This window comes from Lemur catta, chromosome 1, assembly GCF_020740605.2.
Source record: "Lemur catta isolate mLemCat1 chromosome 1, mLemCat1.pri, whole genome shotgun sequence".
NCBI lineage: Eukaryota > Metazoa > Chordata > Mammalia > Primates > Lemuridae > Lemur > Lemur catta.
Window position 1 is genome coordinate 118,896,522 of NC_059128.1, and position 19,958 is coordinate 118,916,479.

The 19,958-nt window shown below is 55.0% G+C and overlaps 3 protein-coding genes and 1 long non-coding RNA gene across 10 annotated transcripts; 3 read left to right on the forward strand and 1 right to left on the reverse strand.

The window, feature by feature from the left end:
- The first annotated feature begins 579 nt into the window (after nt 1–579).
- On the forward strand, nt 580–2,676 carry LOC123638384 (nuclear receptor 2C2 associated protein). The gene is made up of 5 exons (XM_045552004.1): nt 580–989; nt 1,136–1,226; nt 1,467–1,572; nt 1,653–1,720; nt 2,010–2,676. Exons 1-5 carry the CDS (start codon nt 952–954, stop codon nt 2,127–2,129), a joined length of 423 nt encoding a protein of 140 aa, XP_045407960.1. The 5' UTR covers nt 580–951; the 3' UTR covers nt 2,130–2,676.
- Nucleotides 2,177–7,662, reverse strand: RFXANK (regulatory factor X associated ankyrin containing protein). Of its 3 annotated transcripts, XM_045551905.1 has the most exons (10): nt 7,336–7,581; nt 6,644–6,838; nt 5,622–5,726; nt 5,428–5,508; nt 5,229–5,294; nt 4,892–4,992; nt 4,622–4,747; nt 3,825–3,891; nt 3,331–3,411; nt 2,177–2,398 (listed from the first exon to the last, which is right to left on the reverse strand). In XM_045551905.1, exons 2-10 carry the CDS (start codon nt 6,828–6,830, stop codon nt 2,328–2,330), a joined length of 885 nt encoding a protein of 294 aa, XP_045407861.1. In that variant the 5' UTR covers nt 6,831–6,838; nt 7,336–7,581; the 3' UTR covers nt 2,177–2,327. The 3 variants fall into 3 exon arrangements, with proteins under 3 accessions (XP_045407861.1, XP_045407880.1, XP_045407871.1); XM_045551924.1 differs by lacking the exon at nt 5,622–5,726 and having other exon boundaries at nt 7,336–7,662; XM_045551915.1 differs by lacking the exon at nt 5,622–5,726 and having other exon boundaries at nt 5,428–5,511; nt 7,336–7,588.
- Nucleotides 7,663–7,878: 216 nt separating this feature from the next.
- On the forward strand, nt 7,879–17,501 carry BORCS8 (BLOC-1 related complex subunit 8). Of its 5 annotated transcripts, none has more exons than XM_045551985.1 (7): nt 7,879–7,985; nt 8,162–8,359; nt 11,402–11,514; nt 11,928–11,992; nt 13,032–13,142; nt 14,462–14,538; nt 16,463–17,501. In XM_045551985.1, exons 1-6 carry the CDS (start codon nt 7,895–7,897, stop codon nt 14,493–14,495), a joined length of 612 nt encoding a protein of 203 aa, XP_045407941.1. In that variant the 5' UTR covers nt 7,879–7,894; the 3' UTR covers nt 14,496–14,538; nt 16,463–17,501. The 5 variants fall into 5 exon arrangements, with proteins under 5 accessions (XP_045407941.1, XP_045407950.1, XP_045407921.1 ...); XM_045551994.1 differs by having other exon boundaries at nt 7,880–7,985; nt 8,182–8,359; XM_045551965.1 differs by lacking the exon at nt 7,879–7,985 and having other exon boundaries at nt 8,098–8,359; nt 16,966–17,501.
- A 749-nt stretch (nt 17,502–18,250) lies between these two features.
- LOC123638447 lies at nt 18,251–18,951 on the forward strand. Its single transcript, XR_006735362.1, has 3 exons — nt 18,251–18,322; nt 18,464–18,729; nt 18,837–18,951. It is a non-coding gene; the product is annotated as an uncharacterized LOC123638447 (long non-coding RNA).
- The last annotated feature ends 1,007 nt before the right edge of the window (nt 18,952–19,958 follow it).

The window sequence follows — 19,958 nt, forward strand, 5'->3', positions numbered from 1 at the left end:
GCACAGAGCCGAGCACAAAGGTGTGATAGTAGAGGATGGCAAGAGCTGTCTAGTGGATCACTGAACCCAGCCTGGTATCTGAGGCTTTGTATAACCTGGCTTGGCAAGCTCCTGTTCATGCTTCAAACACCTGCATGCCCCCTCCTTCAAGAAGCCTTCCTTGATGTTCTAGGCAGCATTTTCTGGGAGAGGCAGATTTGGAGCACGGGCCTTCTGCGTCCCAGCAAGGACAAAGGAGATTGATATTCCCAACGTCACGGCCTTTTCCATGTCTCTTGCTTTGGCCTCTGGGAGGCAGTGAGGTTCAGAGGTTCCTAGGTTGCATTAGCAGTTAGGAAATGGATTCCGCAGACTTTCCTGAATAGGAAGCCATCGCTATAGGAAGTCTCTAGATTCCCAATCCAGTGCTCTACATCCCAGCACCAGGGGACCACGCCCCTCACGTAGCTTGCTGCCTTCTTCCAGCTCTCAGAGAAACTCAATCATTGAACCCGGGCCCTTTAAGAAGCGGGCATGAAGGGGCGGGGAAAATCAAGCCCCGCCTCAGGGGCGGCTGCGGGGCGGGGCCTGAGTACGTTGCGCATGCGCTGCGCCCATGCCGTTCCGGTTCCCGGGTTTTGGTTCCCAGAGCTGTTGGCTGAGAAACTGAGGCTCGGACAGAGAGCGACCGCCACCAAACCCGCGGGAAACTTGTTTCCTGTGAAAGGCCTGGCCTCCGGTCATTGGCAGTTCCCCCGATCCCCACTCCCGATTTTCCTGGCTAAGGGCTTGGGCGGTGATCGAGACGATATTTAGGACGCGGGCGGCGGAGGGTGCTCGTTCAAGGCCAGAGTGACCCGGTAGGGACGTGCAGGCCAGGGACGTGGCCAAGGTTGCGTCCTCGGTGGCTCTGGTGGCGTCGGGATTCGAACCTAAGCTGAGCCCAGTCCCTGAGAGATCTGTGGAACCGCGATGACCCACTCTTTGGTTTGTCCACAGACAATGAGCAGGTAAGAGTCCGGGGGACGGGGTCCGACAGCGGCAGGGCCCTAAGGCTGGGGTCTGCCCAGCTCAGGGGACAGAGCTGGGGGCGGGCCCTCCGCGGCACTGAGAGCTGGGCTCGGGCCCTCCCTCGCCCGGATCCCGGTGCCTCTAGGGTGAGTTCGGTGCTGAATCGCAACACCCGGCAGTTTGGAAAGAAGCACCTGTTCGATCAGGACGAGGAGACGTGCTGGAACTCGGATCAGGTAAGGGGCCTCCCCGATCTCTACATCCGTGGTGTGAGTCTGATTCAAGAGTCCAGGGTGCCTTGAGAACTTCGGAGGGTGGGGGGGGGGTGCCTAGCGGGCACAGTCCAAGTGGCCAGGAAAGGAACGTGTGCTGAATGTCCCCCTTTCCCCTCATGCACTGTGTGAATGAGAGAGGCAGGTGTAGCCCGCTCTGAGCCTGGACTGACTGTGGGCCTCAGTTTCCCTGTCTGCTTCCAGGGTCCCTCTCAGTGGGTGATACTAGAGTTCCCCCAACGCATCAGTGTCTCCCAGCTTCAGATCCAGTTCCAGGGGGGCTTCTCCAGTCACCGGGGCTGCCTAGAAGGTACTGGAAGGCCCTGGGAGGGAGGTGGGGCTCCAGGGAGCACCCTGCACACTCACTGTCTGCCTCTTTCTCTGCTGCAGGTTCAAAGGGGAGTGAAGCTCTGAGCAAGATTGTGGATTTCTACCCTGAGGACAACAACTCGCTTCAGATATCCTGTCCTGGCCTTCGTGGGTAGGGTAGCCTGGGCCTCTGGGCTCAGCCAGACCCGAATGGGAACCCTGGTGTGTGACCTTGAATAAGTGACCTCTAGGTCTCCATCACTTCATCTGTAAAATGAGGCTGACAACCACCTGTTTTGTGTGAGAGGCTCAGAGGGGCCCACAGCTTGCACAGGTCACCCAGCACATTGGTGGCATCTAACTGGGGCTAGAGACTGGGTCTGGGAAGGGTGAGGGTTGGTGGGTGGAAACCTGTTTCCCTTGACTGCCCGTGCTCACACTTTCCCCGTGCCAGCTGCTGAGGTGGACCGGCTGAAAGTGACGTTTGAGGACGCTACTGACTTTTTTGGCCGCGTGGTCATCTACCACCTGCGGGTGCTAGGGGAGAAGAAGGTTTGAGACCTCCTCCAGGAAGCCCTTGGGGAAACACAGCAAAGTCCTTCAAGTTCTGCTGCACAGAAAGTTTATTGGTTCCTGTTGGGAAGGGTCCCCTCCCACCGCCTGTCCAAGAGCTGCCTCTGAAGCCAGTTCTGGGTTCCCCCAGCTCTGAGTCGACCTTTTTGTTCCCTGAGTGACTGAGTTCCCAGTAGGTGGCCTTCACTCGGGGTCAGTGGGCACCAGGTTGCTCTGGAAGAGTTTGAGGATGTGGTTCTCGATCACCTGTTGCACTAGAGGTGGGGCAAGGGAAAAGGCTGGCCGTGAGCTTGAACTGGGGGCTGCAGAGGCATGGGCCAACCTGCACTCTCTCCCCTTGGGGGACGAACAGGGGCCTCGCAACCCTGGCACCTGGATAGAGGACCCACTTTATAGACCAAGGAATCCATGCCTCTCCCACAGCAAAGCTGGGAGGACCGACTTCCCATCCCAGAAAGCTCAACTTCCTCTAAGTTTGTAAAAATGCATTTTTGTGTGGCTTTTCAGAGTTATAAAAATATTTCCTACCAAATAATGTTGGTGAACTGTGACTTTTACGAAAAGATGAGAGGAGTGGCGAGCAATGATTTCTGTCCCAAATTGAATAAAACTCCAAAGAAAGGAGGGGGATATTTCCTGAGCCCTTAATCCCTCCATGACCTCAGGGAGTCAGTTCTGTTAGGATCTCCCCATTTTATAGATGGGAAAACTGAGGTCCCACTATGAGGGGAAAAGCAGAGAGTCAAACCCACCTGTTCAAAGCCACCTCCTGCCATGGAGAGGGTTGGCCTCCGTGGCCCAGCTCACTGTGGCCCAGCTGTCTCCCTCTCAGGGTCCTCACCCCATGAGGCCTCTGTGGGTGCTGCTCCTCCCACCTGGATGCCCCGCTGGTCCCCCAGAAGCCCTCCTTGACCCCCCTGAACATCCTAAGGCTGGGCTGGGGCCTCCTTTGGGCCTCTCATGGCCCTAGTCACTGACACACACTGGCCTCCCTACCCCAGCCCATGGGAAGCCCCAAAACCCAGGACTGGGACATGCCCAGGCCAGGTACACAGTGGCGCTTAACGCTGGCTAACATGAACACTCTTGTTGCCAGCGTCTGTCAACTGAGGGACATGTCCCACGAGCCCCCTTGTGGTCCCCAGCTTATGGCACCCCACTGCTGCTCCATGGGGCTCAGGCTGACCTTTCCGGTATCCCAAGGCCACGGCGAGGTCCATCGGAGTGTAGCCTGAGTCGGCTTCAGTGGTGAGGTCGGCACCTCGGGCTGCAAAGCAGATTAGGCGGTGGAACGGGGGGCAGGAGCCCAGAATGGGACTTGGGGACTTGAGAGATCCAGTGATCTCACCCCCCACAATGCAGCCATGGGCTGGCCCTTTGCCCATGTGGCCCTGGACAAGAGCCCAACTCCTCCAATGTTCAGTCTCCTCTGAAGACTGTGGCTCCAGGGTCCCTGAGGCATGGAAGGTGGAGGTGTTCAACCCCTTGTCCAGACCCCTATTCTGTCCTGCTATTTCCTGTCCCCAGATCCCTGCTCTGAGCGTAGCTGGTACTCAACCACCCAGCTCAGGAACAGTACAAGCAGAGCTTGCCCCCCTCTCTGCCTTTAGGTCTCCTGCAGGGCCAGCAGGGACTTTGGGGGCTCTGGGGCTCCCGGGGTTAGTCTCTACCCCCACTCACCCAGCAAGGCCTCAACGCACTTCACATGGTTCCCACGCACTGCATACAGCAGGGGCGTCCCTCCATTCTGTCGGGGGTGGGGGCAAGGGAAACGCAGTGGTTTATCTTTCCCCAGTTCTCACAATGCACGTCACTCTCTGGCCTCCACTTTAATGTGGTTCCTCCTGCTCATCACCTGGCCAGTCTATCTTGTACTTTGAGTCTCAAGCTTAGACACTCTTTCATCCAGGAAGTCCTTCCTCACCTTCCCTGGTCACTTTTGGGTGCTTGGAGCTGCCTGTGCGCCTGCCATTACAGCACTATTCACTGCATCTTGGCTGCCTGTTTCCTTGTCTGCCTCCCCCAAACTGGGAGCTCTGTGAGGCTTGGGAATGGGTCTGACTTGAGTTCCCAGCACCCAGAGCAGGCCTGGAACCCTGCCAGCACTTGATTTTAGAGACAGTCTCACTGTGTTGCCCAGGCTGGAGTACAGTGGCGTGATCACAAGGCTGGAGTACAGTGGCGTGATCACAGCTCACTGCAGCCTTGAACTCTTGAGCTCAAATGATCCTCCTGCCTCAGCCTCCTGAGTAGCTGGGACTATAGGCGTGCACCACCATGCCCAGCTAATTTTTTTTATTTTATGTAGAGATGGGTCTCACTATATTGCCCAGGCTGGTCTTGAACTCCTGGCCTTGAGATCCTCCCACCTCAGCCTCTCAAAGTGCTGGGATTACAGGCATAAGCCACCATAAATGTTTGAGGGCAGGAATGGAGGCAAGGAGGCCGTGAGGTGCCTGGGGTGGGTGGTGCCTCACCCAGTCATAGATGTTGATGTCCACGTCACGCTCAAGCAACAGCCCCACAATGTCCGTGTAGCCACCTGTGCTGGCCAGTGACAGGGCGCTCTCCCGCTCCTTGGCCAGGATGTGGGGGTCAGCACCCTGGTGGGGAGAGGGGGACAGCAACAAGAGGGGTAGGGGCATCCCCAGGAATTCTGGGGTCCCCACAGCAGCTTCATCTTACAGACAAGTAACCAGCAGACACAGCTGAGACCCCAGGAAGCCCCCAGCTGGGCCGGGACGCACCCACTCAAGTAGGAAGCGGACGGTCTCGATCTCTCCAAAGGCAGAGGCCCAGATGAGTGGGGTGAAGCCTCGCTCGTCCGGCTTGTTGATGAGGTTGTCTCCTGGCAGGAGGGAGGTGGTACCCCAGGATGCACCCTGCCCTCTCTCCTCAGCTCCACCAGAGCAGGGATAAGGCGCGGTGGGAGGCTGGGGTCAGACATGCAGGGAAGCACACGTGTAGGTGGTCACACGTGGCCATGCTCACACACAAACACTCACACTGTGAGCGGGCACAGGGCGCCCACACGCACACACCAGATAGGCACAGACACGCCAGCACATGCATGTGGACATGCACCTTTCCTCAGATGCTCTTTCAGCTGGCTCAGCTCCCCCTGGGCCGCGAGCTGGTGGATAGACAGGGCTGCAAGCCAGAGAGAAGTAGAGTCCTCACCCGCCCCATTGCTTCTCTGTGCCTCAGTTTACCCTCTGCCCACAATGGTTCCTCTGAGCCCGTCCCATCCTGCTAGCCCTCTCGCCACTGGGGACCCACTCACAGTCTAGGGTAGCTGGCAGGGCCGACACCTCATTTCCCCGCTGCCGGTTGGTGAGGGTTGTAGAGTGCTTCAGGGAGCTGCCTGCTGGGAGAGAGAGGAAAGGCTTCAGTTTCCCCAGTATATGTCTCTGGGGCTTTGATCCTTGGGGGTCGGAGCTATCACAGACAGTGCCCGAGACCCCACCATTCACTCGCCGTTTTCTCCTGGATACCCAGGATGCATCTTTCCCTTCCACGTCTCGCAGTGTCCCAGCAAACGAGACAGAGGCTTTGCCCTCAAAGGAGTCCACGGGCAAGCGGCTGCTTCGGATACAGAAATGCAATAAAACCTCAAGCTGAAATAAGGGATCCAAAAAATTAAAAATACAGGTAGAAGACGGCAAGTCAAAGAAATCAGCAGTAGGAAGAGGTATGGAAGGAACATTCCAGACAGAAGGAATGGCAGGAACAAAGGCCCTGGGATAGGACTGAATTAGACATGTTCTAAGACTTCAGTCAAAAATAACTCCTCAGTTCCTCAGTAAGTCAAACATAAGACTGCCATGTGACCCAGCAATTTCACTCCTAGGTATAATATCTGTCCCCAAAGAATTGAAAACAGTTGTGCGGACAAAAACTTGTACAGGAATGTTCACAGAAGTATCACCCACAATAGCCAAAAAGGCAACATCTAGCAAAGGATAAATGTATAAACAAAACACGGTCCATCTATAATGCAGAATATTATGCAGCCTTAAAAAGGCATGGAGCACTGCCACCTGCTACCACGGGGATGAGCCTTGAAAACATCACACTAAGTGAAAGAAGCCAGTCAGAAAAGGCCACGTAGTGTATGACTCCATTTATAGGAAATGTCCAGAATAGATAAATCCATAGAGACAGAAAGCAGATTAGTTGCTAGGGACTGGAGGGAGAAGAGAAGGGGTGTGAAGTTTCCTTTTGGGGTGATGAAAATATTCTAGATAGAGGTGGTGGTTACACAACACTGTGAATGTACTTACTGAAACTGAATTGTACTGCAATTCTGGTTTAAATGGTAATGTTACGTTATGTGTACCATACCACATTGTAAAAACATACAAGTTGTGAAAAACAACCCCCTGTTGGGTAGAGAGGGAAGACATGTCCTAGGTAGAGGGATCACAAAGACAGAGGTGTCATCTGACATTCCACCAGCATCGAATCCGAGAGGGCCACTCCTAGAGGAGGTATCCTACCCTGCAGTGAGGAGACACTGGCATCTGGTTCAGGATTCCCGGGCTCTGGGGTACAAGGGAAGAGACTGAGGACCACAGTCTCTGAGCCATCTGGAGCTTCATCCCCGGGGTCTTCGGGGTCCCCAAGTTCTGAGGCAGGGGGCTGCTCAGTCAGGATGAGGTCCTCTGCAGGTTGGGTGGGCTCCATGGGGGAAGCTGTTGGATGCACCAGAAGGGAAGAGGTGACAATAATTATCAACAGCTCTTATTAAGTAGACACTGACTGCATACCTGGCCTTGCACTATGAGGGTGGGTAAACTGAGGCTCAGGTTAATTGCCAGAGCCAGGAAATTAAAACCAGAGATGAACTGCTTTTTAGGCCTATTCTTCCCCACCAACAAGGCTAATGAAACAAGCCCCGCTCTTCGGTCAGCTGTCTGGGTTTGAATACCCCCACGCATAGGCTGTGAGAACTCAGGCGTGAGACAACCTCTGAGCCTCAGTTTCCTCCTCAGTAAAATGGGGAAATGAGGCCTAAAAGAAATCATGTCTGTAAATAGCTTAGCAGGGGGCCTAGTTAAGGGCAGAGCTTAATAAACAGTCGCTGTACTTATTTGGGAGGGGGAATCCCCAAGATGAGTGAGGGCTCAACAAAGACGCAATTGGTCCCAGTCCCACTCGCGCCTCCCAAACTGATCCAGGGTCCACTCACCTCCCCAGGAGTCTCCTCTGTCCCCCCGCGCCGCAAGCCCCGTTTCCCCAAAACTTGGTGTCCCAATTCACAAACTTTTATCTTCCAACGGATATAATGGAGAGCAGGCTGGAGACTAGACCCTCAGCGTCCTAGCTTCCTCTGCTGGGACACGGAGCAATTTGATACGCCACCGCTACCCGCGACCCCAGAGCTCTCCCACTGCGCCTGCGCACCCCCGCCCCCAAAAGTGCGGAAGGGCCCGAGCATTAAGAGCTGCTTCTGGCCCTTTAAGACTGGGGGAGGGGCGTGGCCTCCGCTGGGGCCGTGGCAGCGCGATTGTGCCTGCGCGTGCCTCAGCTCCGGAGGAAATAGGCGGGGCCTCAAAGGGCTCAGAATTTCACTGCTCCTGTGTCCCTTCACCCCCCCGGCTCCGCCCATAGGTGTTTCCAGCGGGAGCCAATGGGTTCCAGCCCCGGACGGATGGGCGGGGCTTTCCTAAAGTGGAGGGCGGAAGGAAGTGGGTGGGGCCTCCATAGTTTAAAGGGGCGAAGTGCCGTTGCCACCGAGTTCCATAACAATGTCCCTTCTGCGGTCCCAGAGGTTTATAAGCGTGTGGAGGGATTTGGTGCTGGCAAGGGGGCTAAAGGAGGATGTTTATACGGACCGAAGTGGGCATTGTGTAGAATGTTCCCCCAACTCGTCTGCCCCGGGAAAAGGGGGTTCGGAAAGCCAGGGAGTCCTTGGGTGTCCGCCTGGGTGTCCCCCCTGGAGCCTCAGGTGGCTCTCCGCCCCGTCCTCACCCGCCCCCGGGTGTGCCTCTTTTCTCTCCCTCTCCCACTTACAGCCCCTCTCCTGTCCCGGCAGACGGAGGAGCGGGGTGGGCAGGCCAACTGCCGCCGGAACTGGAGCCGTCCGGCGTGCGGTTTCCGCAGGGAAGGCTTAGGCAGCGGTCTCAGCCTCCAGACTTCCGGGTTCGGTCCTCTGGTTCGGTGGGCCGCAGTCATTATGGAGGAACCAGAGATGCAGCTCAAGGGAAAGAAAGGTGGTGCAGGTCCCGGGGCGGGACAGAGGGGACCGGGAACTCGCGAAGGGGCGCCTTGATAAAGGGCGGGAGTGGCAAAGGCGCGGAGGGAGCGTGTGGGGACCAGTGATTAGTTTTGAAGCCTTTACAACGTCTCCGTGCCTGGTTCTGTAAAATGAGGAGTGTAATACCCCCCTGGATTGTTTTAAGAACTCAATAATCTGGCCAGGCGCGGTGGCTCACTTGTCATCCCAGCACTTTGGGAGGCTGAAAGGGGACGATCTTTTGGGCCCAAGAGTTCCAAGCTGCTGTGAGCTATGATCGCGCCCCTGCACTTGAGCCAGGGCGACAGAGCGAGACCCTCCCAGTCTCTTAAAAAAGCAAAAACCATAACCTGATTTTTATAACACATTGGAAGAATGCTTGGGGTGTTGTAATTGCTGTTCGTGGTGTCTCCTTATTTCTTTAGGTATTTACGCATTTGTGTGTTTCCATTGACGTAGCAAATATAATTAGCCCTCCCTATCCGCGGGTTCCGCATGGGTGGATTCAACCCAGCGAGGATGGAGAAATTCAGGAAAAAAATACCAAAAAGCAAAACTTAAATTTTTCCTCCACCAGGAACTACTTTGAATCCCAGAGAATGAAATGACCAGTAGGCCTTGTGTTAGGTATTACAGACATAAGTAAATCGAGAGATGGTTTAAAGTATGCAAATGCTATGCCATTTTATATAAGGTACTTGAGCTTCCTCGGATTTGGGTATTGCAGGGGGGGTGTCCTGGAGCCAATCTCTCACAGATAGTAGGGACGATTGTATTTATAAATCAAATAACTATTAATACAAATTACTAAGTGCCACAAACTATTTTTGAATTATAATTGTTTTTTGTTATTTTATTACACAAGTTACTTCTAGGTAATTATTTAGAAAACACAAGTACAATTCCTCCTCCTTCATAACCACACTGTGAGGTATAAACTATTCTATTACTGTGCTCATTTTCAAAACAAGGAGGCTTCGAGAGTAAGAGATCACATAGTTTTGGGGTGGCAGGCTGGGCTCTGCCCACTTAGGGCATAGTGGTGAGATGACAGACTCGTGTGCAGCCTCCCTTGACTCTCAGACATACCTGGGTTCTCTCCCCTCAGCAGTCACCCTGGGCCATAGTATTGGATCCATCTCTGTAGCAAATCCCAAGGCGGGTGCTGTTACCATTCCCTTTTTTCTTTTTCTTTCTCTTTCATTTTCTTTTTTTGAGACAAGGTCTCGCTTTGTTGCCTGGGCTATAATGCAACAACCTCATCATAGCTCACTGCAGCCTCGAATTCCTGGGCTCAAGTGATCCTCTTGCCTTAGCCTCCCAAGTAGCTGGGACTACAGGTGTGCGCCACCATGCCCAGGTCTTTTTTTTTTTTTTTTTTTTAAGAGATGAGGTCTTAGGCTGGGCGCGGTGGCTCACGCCTATAATGCTGGCACTCTGGGAGGCCGAGGTGGGAGGATCGCTTGAGGTCAGGAGTTCAAGACCAGCCTGAGCAAGAGCGAGACCCCGTCTCTAATAAAAATAGAAATAAATTAGCTGGACAACTAAAAACATATAGAAAAAATTAGCCGGGCATGGTGGCGCATGCCTGTAGTCCCAGCTACTGGGGAGGCTGAGACAGAAGGATCCCTTGAGCCCAGGAGTTTGAGGTTGCTGTGAGCTAGGCTAACACCACGGCACTCTAGCCCGGGCAACAGAGCGAGACTCTGCCTCAAAAAAAAAAAGAGATGAGGTCTTGCTATTGTCCCAGGCTGGTCTTGAACTCCTGGCCTTAAAGGATCCTCCCACCTCAGTCTCCCAAAGTGCTATGATCACAGGCATGAGCCACTGCGCCCAGCCCTCCTTTCTTCAAATGAGGAAGCTGAAGCTCAGAAGTCCCTACCTTCATGTATCCAAGCTTTTAAGTTTTTTTTCTGGAAACATGTAACCTAATAAATTAGAGTAGGTATAAGACAATTGAAAAAAAATACTGAGGTCCTGAATGAGGTGGACATATGATTAAGCTGGGTAGTCAAGGAAGGTCTTGCCCAGGAGGTGACATTTGAGCTGAGACTTGAGGAGTGAGGAGGAGCCTGTGGGAGAAGGATATATCAGGGGAAGGAACAGCAGGTGCCAAGGCCCTGAGGTGGCAAAGTATTCGGAGCTGGGTATTTAAAGTGAAATTGATTAAAATTGGGTAAAGTTAAAAATTGAGTTCCTCAGTCACGCTAGCCACATTTCAAGTGCTCGGTAGCTATGTGCGTGCACACAGTCCCAGCTACTTGGGAGGCCAAGGCAGGAGGATCACTTGAGCCCAGGAGTTGAGTCCAGCCTGGGACATGGTGAGACCGCAACTCTTAAAAAAAAAAACAAACAGGTTATAGAATATTTCCATCATCTCAGAAAGTTCTTTTGGACAGTGCTGGGAGTGTCCAAGGAATAGCCAGGGGTGGAAGGCAAGGAGGGCAGGAGGTCAACAGCTGCCAGAACATGCAGGGCCTTGTGGGCCATGGCAAGACAGATTTTATCCTCTGCCATGTGGGAGGGCTTAGAGTAAGGGAGGGACATATCTGGCCTCACCCTGGTCCCACAGGAGAGCTCACAGGGATGAGTTCCACCTCCAGGTGGTTCCAATATGCAGCAGGGGGCACAGGCTTTCATGTCACCCACCGCTCATCCCATCCAGGGATGTAAACTTCCCGGCACTTTGAGGTCCTGTGGCACTCTAAACAGGAGTCTCATGTGTGGTCACTGGGGTGAAAGCAATGCGAGGGGGTCCAAGTGGGCAGCAGGAGTGGATCTGGGAGGGGAAAGAGCAAGAATTCACTGGAAGGGTTAACGTCCTCTCGAGTGAGGCACTGCTGTGACCATGTCCTCTAGCCCATCACATGCTGTGGGTGACCCAGCTGCTGGGGGGGACACTGGACACTCCTCTCTGCTCTGGCTAAGCTCACAGTTGAGCAATCAGGAGGCTGATGCTTTGTCTCCTTGTCCCCCCACCACTGCCCCCTGCTCCGCCGACTGTTGACCCTGGACCCAGTCACGGACAAGTTCACTGAGAGCATCTATGTCCTGGCCAATGAGCCATCCGTGGCCCTGTACCGGCTGCAGGAGCACGTACGCCGCTCCCTGCCCGAGCTGGCCCAACACAAGGTGAGCTGGTGCCTGCTGCATGGAGCAAGGGCTGCCTGGCAGGAGTGAAGGCTGGGACACCAGGAAGGGGGCATGTGGTGGCTGAGCCAGGTTGGGGGCCATAGTGGACAGATCTGGGGTAGATTTTGAAGGAGACAGTAAGATCTGCAGTAGTTGCGACTTGCATGTTGAGGAGGTAGCTGTGTGACCCTCTGAGGGAAGGGCATGCCGGGTGGAGGGAACAGCCAGTGTAGATGCCCCAGGACGTGTTGGCCAGGTGATCACAGAAAGCCCAGACCTTAGAGGGAAGGGAGTTCAGGAGGAAAGGTCTTGGTAGCCACCATGAGGACTCAGTAGAGCCCCACAAAGAGAGCTGGGAGGAGGGCCATCCAGGCAGCAGCCTCCCGTGCTAAATGTCCCCCTGACTGCCACAGGCCGACATGCAGCGGTGGGAGGAACAGAGCCAGGGAGCCATCTATACTGTGGAGTATGCCTGCAGGTAAGAGCCACAGCCTGCCCGCTCCCAGGGCCTCCCTACACGTCTCTGGCCTCCTAGGTGTTCAGGGGCATCCTCGCCAGCTGTCCGGTGAGCCCTATCCTGAACCTACCTGAGTAGAGGAGTGTGGGCCAAATCTTGACCCACCTGGCCAGTGCCTCAGATGAGCCTGTTCCCTGGGCTGAGCCCCTCCCCATCTGTCATAGGAGAGAGTGAAAGGATTCTGGGAAGTGCCACCTGGGTAGGGAGCCAGAGCCTCTAGGGGCCAGCGTTTCTTTGCCATAGCTGGGACCACAGATGGGCTGGTGGGGTGGGTGGCAGCTAGAGGGGAGGGCCAAAGCACAAATATGGGTGTTTATTTTTTATTTTGTTTGACTTTCTCTAAATGTTCAGGTTACAAAGAGGAGATGGCTTCTCCAGCTGTTTTCTTTTTTTTTAATTAATTAATTAATTAATTTATTTATTTTGAGATAGTATCTCACTCTGTTGGCCAAGCTAGAGTGCAATGGCATCATGGTTGCTCACAGCAACCTCAAACTCCCGGGCTCAAGTGATCCTGCTGCCTCAGCTTCCCAAGTAGCTGGGACTACAGGTGCAGCTAATTTTTCTGTTTATTGTACAGATGGGGTGTCACTATGTTGCCCAGGCTGGTCTCGAACTCTTGGCCTCAACCAATCCTCCCACCTCAGCCTGAGTAACTGAGATTACAGGTGTGCACCACCATGCCCGACCAAGATAATTTTTTTAATTTTTTCTTTTTTTTTCACTCCTTTCACCATCATTCCCAAAATATTTTTGAGGCCAGTTTTACATGCTTAACCTACTGAAACTTTAGATGTTTCAGTAGCAGTGAAATGAAAGTTGCATCTTACCATTGTGTGCTCTTTTGCATGGATGTCATCTAGGTGTAGCAGGGAAATCTAAAATTTAAGCTGATGGAATCACCACAGATGCCAAACTCTGGCAGAGGTCCCCTCTGGTGCCAGGCTGTGGAGGTGCACCTCGGCCCGGGGAGCTGACCTGGCCCCTCCTCCGATTTCAGCGCCGTGAAGAACCTGGTCGACAGCAGTGTCTACTTCCGCAGCGTCGAGGGTCTGCTCAAACAGGCCATCAGCATCCGGGACCACATGAATGCCACCGCTCAGGGCCACAGGTAGCTCCTGAGAGGGCCCACCCTCGCTGCCAGGATGGTCCGCCAGCTCAGCCGGGAACCGCTGCTTCTCACTTGTTAGAAAACTCCCTTTCCTCATCTCATGGTGTCTGGTGACTTCCTCCTGTCCTTTGGCATCTGTAGCGGGAGAGTTTAGTCACACAGTACCCAGATCCTGAACTCTGCTGTGTGCCTGGCCCTGAGCTGGGCACTGGGGACACAGTGGTGACTGAGACAGGTGGACTCAGGGAGACACAGCAACCAGGTAAACACACAACAGATGAGAGCATTTCAGAGGCACTGCAAAGGAAGCAGAGGGGTGTGGGGCCTCTCTGAGGGGGTGGCCTCAACGACATGCAGACAGATCAGGGAACAGAGTTCCAGGTGGCAGAGTGGCAAGGGCAGAGGCACATTAGAGGAATGCCAGTGTGGCTGGAACGGGTGCACAGGCAAACAAGAAGAGATGGGGCCAGGGAGGTGGGCAGGGGCCTCTCTCCACCCTGTCCCAGGGCTTCAAGAGCAGAGGAAGGCTTTGAGCCAAGGACCAGGTGATCTGGGAATGAAAAGCACTTACAGTCCTTGCACACTGGGGAGAGAGTTTTTGGAGAAGTAGCTCTTCTTTTTGTTTCTTGTTTTCATTATAACTTAATAAACCTGCATATGAACATACACACGCTGTAAGCCATAAGGTCACCATGGGATACATCTGGCTCCCGCAGGTTGGCATGCCTGTCCCCCACCAGGCATTTAGAAAGAAAAAAAATCTGTGTTGCTGTTTCTGATAACTAAGATAGGAGAATTGTCAAAAACAAGAAGGCCTCGAGCGTGTGTAAGAATGGGCATGTAGCAGTCTTCCCTCTAAGGGTGGCATGACAGGGGTTTGTCTGGGCTCTTTTCATCTGAGGAGGAGTGGCATCTGGGTGCTCTGCCAGGGGTTGGTGGTTGGCAATTGGGACTAAAATTCACTCAAAAGCCCCACCTCTTACTGTCAACTCATGGTTTCCAAAATGCTTTCAAATGCCCTACTTGTGCCTGCTGTTGCAAAAATGCAACTTACTTCTGAAAGACAATAGTAGCAGTTTGCGGTGCTGCTGACACGTCTCTTTGCAAGCCCTGTGGGTTTGAGGCACCCAGTCCTGCGTCAGTGAGTCCCAGCCATGGCCTCTGAAGTGGGTGGCTGGTCTCATTTTTAAAGAGGATGCCGTGAAGTCTTAAGGCCACAGGGGGACCAGAATGTGACCCAAACCTGCACTCTAGCCAGCTGAGAAGGCCACATGGCCTCTGACCTGGGCCTCATGGAAGCTGCACGTGTTTTGTTCCAGCCCCGAGGAACCACCCCCACCCTCCTCAGCCTGATCCCAGAAGAGACTTGGAGGCCCCTCCACCTCCCCCAACCCAGGTCAGTGCTGAGGGTAGCTGTGAGACTCTCTCTGCTCTGAACTAACCTGCCCACTTGGCATCCAAGCAGGGATCTGCTTGTCTAACCACTTGGGACTTTCTAACTGGACCTGTAGGATGGTTTTGAGGGTGGGAGGACAGAAGGGGTGTCTGCAGGTCCAGTGTAGCCCACTCTGTGTTTTCTGCTGTTCAGGGACCTTGTCAGCCATCTCCCTCACTCTCTCCACCTTCTTCCTACCTCTTATCTAGGCCACAAGCCCTGTCCCAGTCCCAGGATTCCCCACCCCCAAGACTAAGAGAAGGGGGCTCAACATCTCCCTGTCCCACCACATGCCAACAGCCCACTTTACCCAAACACATTCTCATGCAAAGCCCAGCATGACAGTTACCCAACCACCTCTGTAATGCCCCCTCCACTGCCCACCTGCTGTGTGACCCTGGCAAGATCCTTCCCCACTCTGGTCCCTTTGTTGCCCTTCTGTAAAGATGGCTCATCAGGTGACAGAGAGGGTACACAGTACAGTGATGGATATACATTGTAGCTGTCAGCTATTGCTGCATGACAAACTACCCCAAAACTTAGTGGTTTACAGCCCCAATAATTTACCTACTCAGGATTTTGCGATTTGGGCTAGGCTCAGCTGGGCAGTTCTTCTGCTCCCATCTGGGGGTCACTCATGTGGCCCTCATTGGAGCTCAGCTGCAGCTCAGAGGGGACCTCACTCACAGGTCTGGTCCTTGACTGGTGCTATCAGCAGCAGAGTTGGGGGGTGGGGGGTGGTCAGGTTCTCCTCGCAGCCTCTCCAGCAGGGCACCACCCGTGCAAACTGCTCACCCAGCCTCTGCTTGCTTCACATTTGCGGGTGTCCCATTGGTGAGATCAATCACGTGGCCAGGCCCAGGACCATATGAGAGAGGACTGCGCAAGGGCAGCATGAAGCCTGGGCCATGTGGCGGAGCGCATGTGGAGGGCATGTCACCAGGAAGTTCTGATGCATGGTCATTCTGTGCCCCTGAAGGGCAGGTGCAAGATGGTACAAGGTGCCCGGGGACTTACGGAGCCCAGGCACTGTGCTTGTCCCCTGTGCCATGGAGGCCCTCTCTGAGGTCATGGGGAGGGGGGTACAGATGGGGCCCCTCAGCCCCTCAGAGCTGTAACCCCCAGAGCCAAGAGGCAGCAGAGTTCATGTGTGTCTAGTCAGCACTTCCTAGGCACCACAATCAGTCAGTGAGCACCTCCTGAGCACTTGCTCATCCCAGGCTTAGCTCTCAGTGTGGGCATGGTGAGGAGTCCCACAGGCTGAGGGGTGGAGCCATCTAGGGGGAGCCATCTAGGGGGCCTGAAGCAGGAAGGGCTGCCCCAGGGGCTTGGCTGCCCAGCCCTGTGCCCCGCACCAGTCTTAGGCCCACCCGCCATCCCACCCTCCACACCCCAGTCCTTCCCACTCATCCTTCAAGGACACTGCCTCTCTGCCCTCCCCACTCCCCTGTGTCATCTGCTGTCCCCTCCTCTGCTGTGCCTGTCAACTGCTCCTGACCCCACCTGTGTCCCCATAGACCCGTCTCTTCTCCCCAGAACCACTGCCTCACCACCCCACTCAGGGCCTCCCACCTCCACCTTACTGCAAAACTGCTCCCCTCAGGGTCACTGCAGACCTTCACAGGTCAAGTTGTCACCTGCCTCTCCAGTCCCAGGACCCTAAACACTACTCTGTTTTACAAAAGAGGAAACCGAGGCTCAAAGAGGTGAGGCAGCCAGCCCGGGTTCACCACCTGTGCTCAGAAGCGCCAGCATCCCCACCCAGACCCTCCAACCCCCAAGCTTCACTCTGTCCCTAGCCCAACTGGGCTTCCTCCTTGGTTACCACTTTACCCCCTGGGTCTACCTCTCAGACCACACCCTGACTCTGGCCCTGGCCCCGCAGCCTGACCAAAGTGGGCCCTTGGACACAGTCTCATGGCGCCTGACAAGGACCGAAGACTGAGCAAGAGTGACTAGCACCTTCCTCCTGCTCCTGCCTGAAGCTTCCACACCCCACTGTGAATGTCCCCAGATGTGTCTTTGCTACTCCTGGACTCTTACCTAATCCCCATCAGCCATGGACATGGCCCCTTGGACCAATAACTGCCACCTCCATAATCCTGATCATGCACCCACTGTGTGTCCAGTGCTGTGCTGGAGGCTGCGTGAGGATAATCTCATTTTATTCTCAGACAGCCCCGTAAGGCAGGTCTCACACCCAAACACAGATGGGAAAAGAGAGGCTCCCAGAGGGGATGTGACTTGCTCTAGGTCTCACAGCAAGAGAAGAGGAGACCCTGGCCTAGTTTGGCCCCAGCCCTGCCTCTGGTGTGCTGGGTGATGCAGGGCCTGGTGCTAGCCCTCTCTGGTTCTCCCTTTCTCTGTCTGGACCGGACCTCTCTACAGGATGAGGTGGACACTCTCAGACCTGCCTGCCCCACCTGTGTTCTGCTTCAAGCAGCAACTTCTGCCCCAGGCCCTGACCATATGGAGAAGCCACCCTGAGTTCCAGGGGTAGACATGGGACCATGACCTGTCCAGTCAGAGCCCTCCATCCCCCAGATCACAGTGATTGGTTGGAGATGGGCATGTGACCCAATGAGACGGCTTCCCTGGGAATTTTGCTGGAAACATGAAGAAGGAAGTGTCTTCTTGCCCAGGTGGTTGAGCTGAGTGGCCGGAAGGTACGTCACCTGAGAGCATTGCGTGTGGCCCTGGCCCCTCTGTACCTGACACTAGTCAATCTCAATTCTTCAGTTTCATGAGCTCCTGAATTACCATTTTTGCCAAAATTTGCTTTGAGTGTGTTTCTGCAGCCACGTGCAGAAGAGCCTACACTCCTGCCTGTGAATTCCAAGCCTGGGTGGTCACGTGTCCACGGTTCGTACACCAATGCAGTGTTAGCCCAGAGTCCTTTGTTCCAGTAAAATGTATTAGAAAGAGAATGGAGTTGTTCAGGGTATAGCCAGGGTGGATCCCAGGCCCACCACTCTGGGAAGATCCCCCAGCTTGGTGCAACAGGGTTATCGTGGGAGGAGGGGTGTCAAGGGGGGCCCCTAGGGGAAGCAGAGAGGGTCCCCTTTGTGGGCCAGGGGGATGCTTTAATGACCCGTGGGACAAACAGGCAGCTACGTGAGATCATCACATATATCCCAGCAGCTGCCTTGGGCAACTGGGGAACTGGGAGCTAATGGTGCGCAGTTGTGGGGTGCCCCAGACCTTCCCGGGCTTCCTGTCGTCCTGGATGCGACTTCAGCTAGAGGCTAATAGCCCTCTCCTTTTAAAGGAGTCTGAGCAGGACTCTGGACTGTCAGACACCTCACCACCACGATTCCGAGGGCTCGCCGGTGCTGGTTAATTTGCGTCTCATCTGCGCGTCCGATTCGCCCTTCCCGCCTGGAGGACGCCCCGCCCCATCCTGCCGCCAGAGGGCGCAAGAGGCAAAGCCGTGGAGAGGGGCTGGACCTCCAAGTAGTCATTGTCCGCAGTCCTGAGTGGTCCGGCCGAGCACATTGTGACTCTCCGCCTTTTTTCACCCTATGTGCCCTCACCCCAGCTTTTCAGAGAGTGAACTGAGGCTCCGAGAGGCTGGCAGCCTCCGTTGTCAGGGTGGAGGGCAAGGGCACTCCCAGATCCCGCTCAGTAGGACTTGCTCCCTGCCACAAAAGAGACAGTGAGCTTCCCGTGCCATGGGGCATTCAAGTAGGAGCCTGGCAGCCGTGAGGCCAGAGATGACCTGAGAGGGATCCCAACCCTGAGTGAAGTATGAGCCCCTTCAAATCTGTGGGTGTGGTAAAAGGAGGCCTCTAGAGGGCAGCAATCTGACCCTGGTCTGTCTGCAGTGGTCAGAACCAATGGGTTTTTGTCCTTAGCCCTTGGTTCCAAGTCCTGGTTTTTGTTTCAGGCCTGCTCTGCCCTCCTGGAGAGTCCTGCACAGTCAGGCCCCTGGAAAGCCCCTTCCTAGCCCTGTTGTGTCCCCCAACAAGGCTCCTGGGTGCCCTAAGCTTGGCCTCCCTGCTCCTCTGCCACTCACACCCTCTCTGGGACTCTCCAGTTGTTCAAGAAACCCATGGAGACACCCCTTTGGTGCCATCATGCACTGGGCTCGGCTCTGAGGAGCCCCCAAGCTGAGGAAGACAAAGCTGGACATGTACACCCCCAGCCCCCAGGGTCAGTGCTGGGCCAGAAGAAGGGATGGGGTGGAGGGACAGCAAACAGGAGGATGGAGAAGTCTTTTGGAGGAGGGGGCACCATAGGTGGGTCTTGAAATGCTCCAGTCCCCCAGGAGGAGTGGCTGCCATTGTCCCCACAGCTCATATGGACAAAAAGGCTCAGAAAGGCTCAGAGGAGGTGACACAACTGGCCTGAGGTCACACAGTGAGAGGGTGGCAACACTGGGTTGGGGACTCAGGATTCTCTAACCTCGGGGCCCCTCCCTACCCACTGTGCCACACCGTCCTTGCCATGGAAGGTCCTTCAAAGGCTTCCCCGCTGACATTCTAGGAGAGAAACTGGAGGAGTGGGGGCAGCAGCTCCTCCACCTCCATCCTCCCACTTCTGCCTCCTCCACCCACGCCCATCTCCTGGGCCCCCTTCCCAGTCCCCCCCTGCTCTCCGCTCCACATCCAACCTCTTATTCCAGCAACTGAGGATCTTCTCATCTAAGAAGACCAAGGTCGAGACTCTTGATGGCCCTGCTGGGGGGCCCAACTAATGACATGAGAGGTGTGATCAGAATAGGAAGGGGGTGGGGGGAGCTGAGAGCTGGTGGGGAGGCAGGAACAGGAGAGGGAGCCCCATTGGTTGGTGGGCACGCATAGAGGGTTAGGGTGCATGGAGGTGTAGCCCAGCTGGCTTGGCTCCGCTAGGCTGGCCCTTCCCACCACACACCGGCTGCTCCCAGAGCTGGCCCAGCTGCCACCCTCACGTAACCAGAGCCTGCCTGTTGCATCAGAGGCAGAGGGCAGCTGCGGGTAAACAGAGCAGCCCTTGGAGGGCCTGGGCTCCCCAGCCACCTTCAAGGTCCCTGAGCCCTATTCTGCACCTTAGAGCCAAGGCGGAAGCCCCTAGCCTGGCCTGGGCCCTGGTGTGTCCTTGGGACACCTGAGTGTGTGGCATTGAGCACTGGGTGGGGGCGGGGGAGACTCGCTGATGACACAGTGTGAGCCCTGGTTTGTTTTTTTGTTTTGTTTTTTTTTTTTGAGGCAGAGTCTCACTTTGTTGCCCGGGCTAGAGTGAGTGCCGTGGCGTCAGCCTAGCTCACAGCAACCTCACACTCCTGGGCTTAAGCGATCCTACTGCCTCAGCCTCCCGAGTAGCTGGGACTACAGGCATGCGCCACCATGCCCAGCTAATTTTCTCTATATATATTTTTAGTTGGCCAGATAATTTCTTTCTAT

Bases quoted from the DNA above. Each gene is read 5' to 3' on its own strand.
- RFXANK (XM_045551905.1), bottom strand. From the start codon at position 6,830: ATGGAGCCCACCCAACCTGCAGAGGACCTCATCCTGACTGAGCAGCCC. The intron at 5,295-5,427 runs GTGAGTGGGTCC...TCTGGCTTGCAG, and splicing joins CCTGCCAGCTACCCTAGACT to CCCTGTCTATCCACCAGCTC. The intron at 4,993-5,228 runs GTGCATGTCCAC...CCCTCCTGCCAG, and splicing joins GAAAGAGCATCTGAGGAAAG to GAGACAACCTCATCAACAAG.
- BORCS8 (XM_045551985.1), top strand. From the start codon at position 7,895: ATGTCCCTTCTGCGGTCCCAGAGGTTTATAAGCGTGTGGAGGGATTTG. The intron at 7,986-8,161 runs GTGGGCATTGTG...TCCCACTTACAG, and splicing joins GGATGTTTATACGGACCGAA to CCCCTCTCCTGTCCCGGCAG. The intron at 11,515-11,927 runs GTGAGCTGGTGC...TGACTGCCACAG, and splicing joins CCGAGCTGGCCCAACACAAG to GCCGACATGCAGCGGTGGGA.
- LOC123638384 (XM_045552004.1), top strand. From the start codon at position 952: ATGACCCACTCTTTGGTTTGTCCACAGACAATGAGCAG. The intron at 1,573-1,652 runs GTACTGGAAGGC...TCTCTGCTGCAG, and splicing joins TCACCGGGGCTGCCTAGAAG to GTTCAAAGGGGAGTGAAGCT. The intron at 1,721-2,009 runs ATATCCTGTCCT...GCCCGTGCTCAC, and splicing joins AGGACAACAACTCGCTTCAG to ACTTTCCCCGTGCCAGCTGC.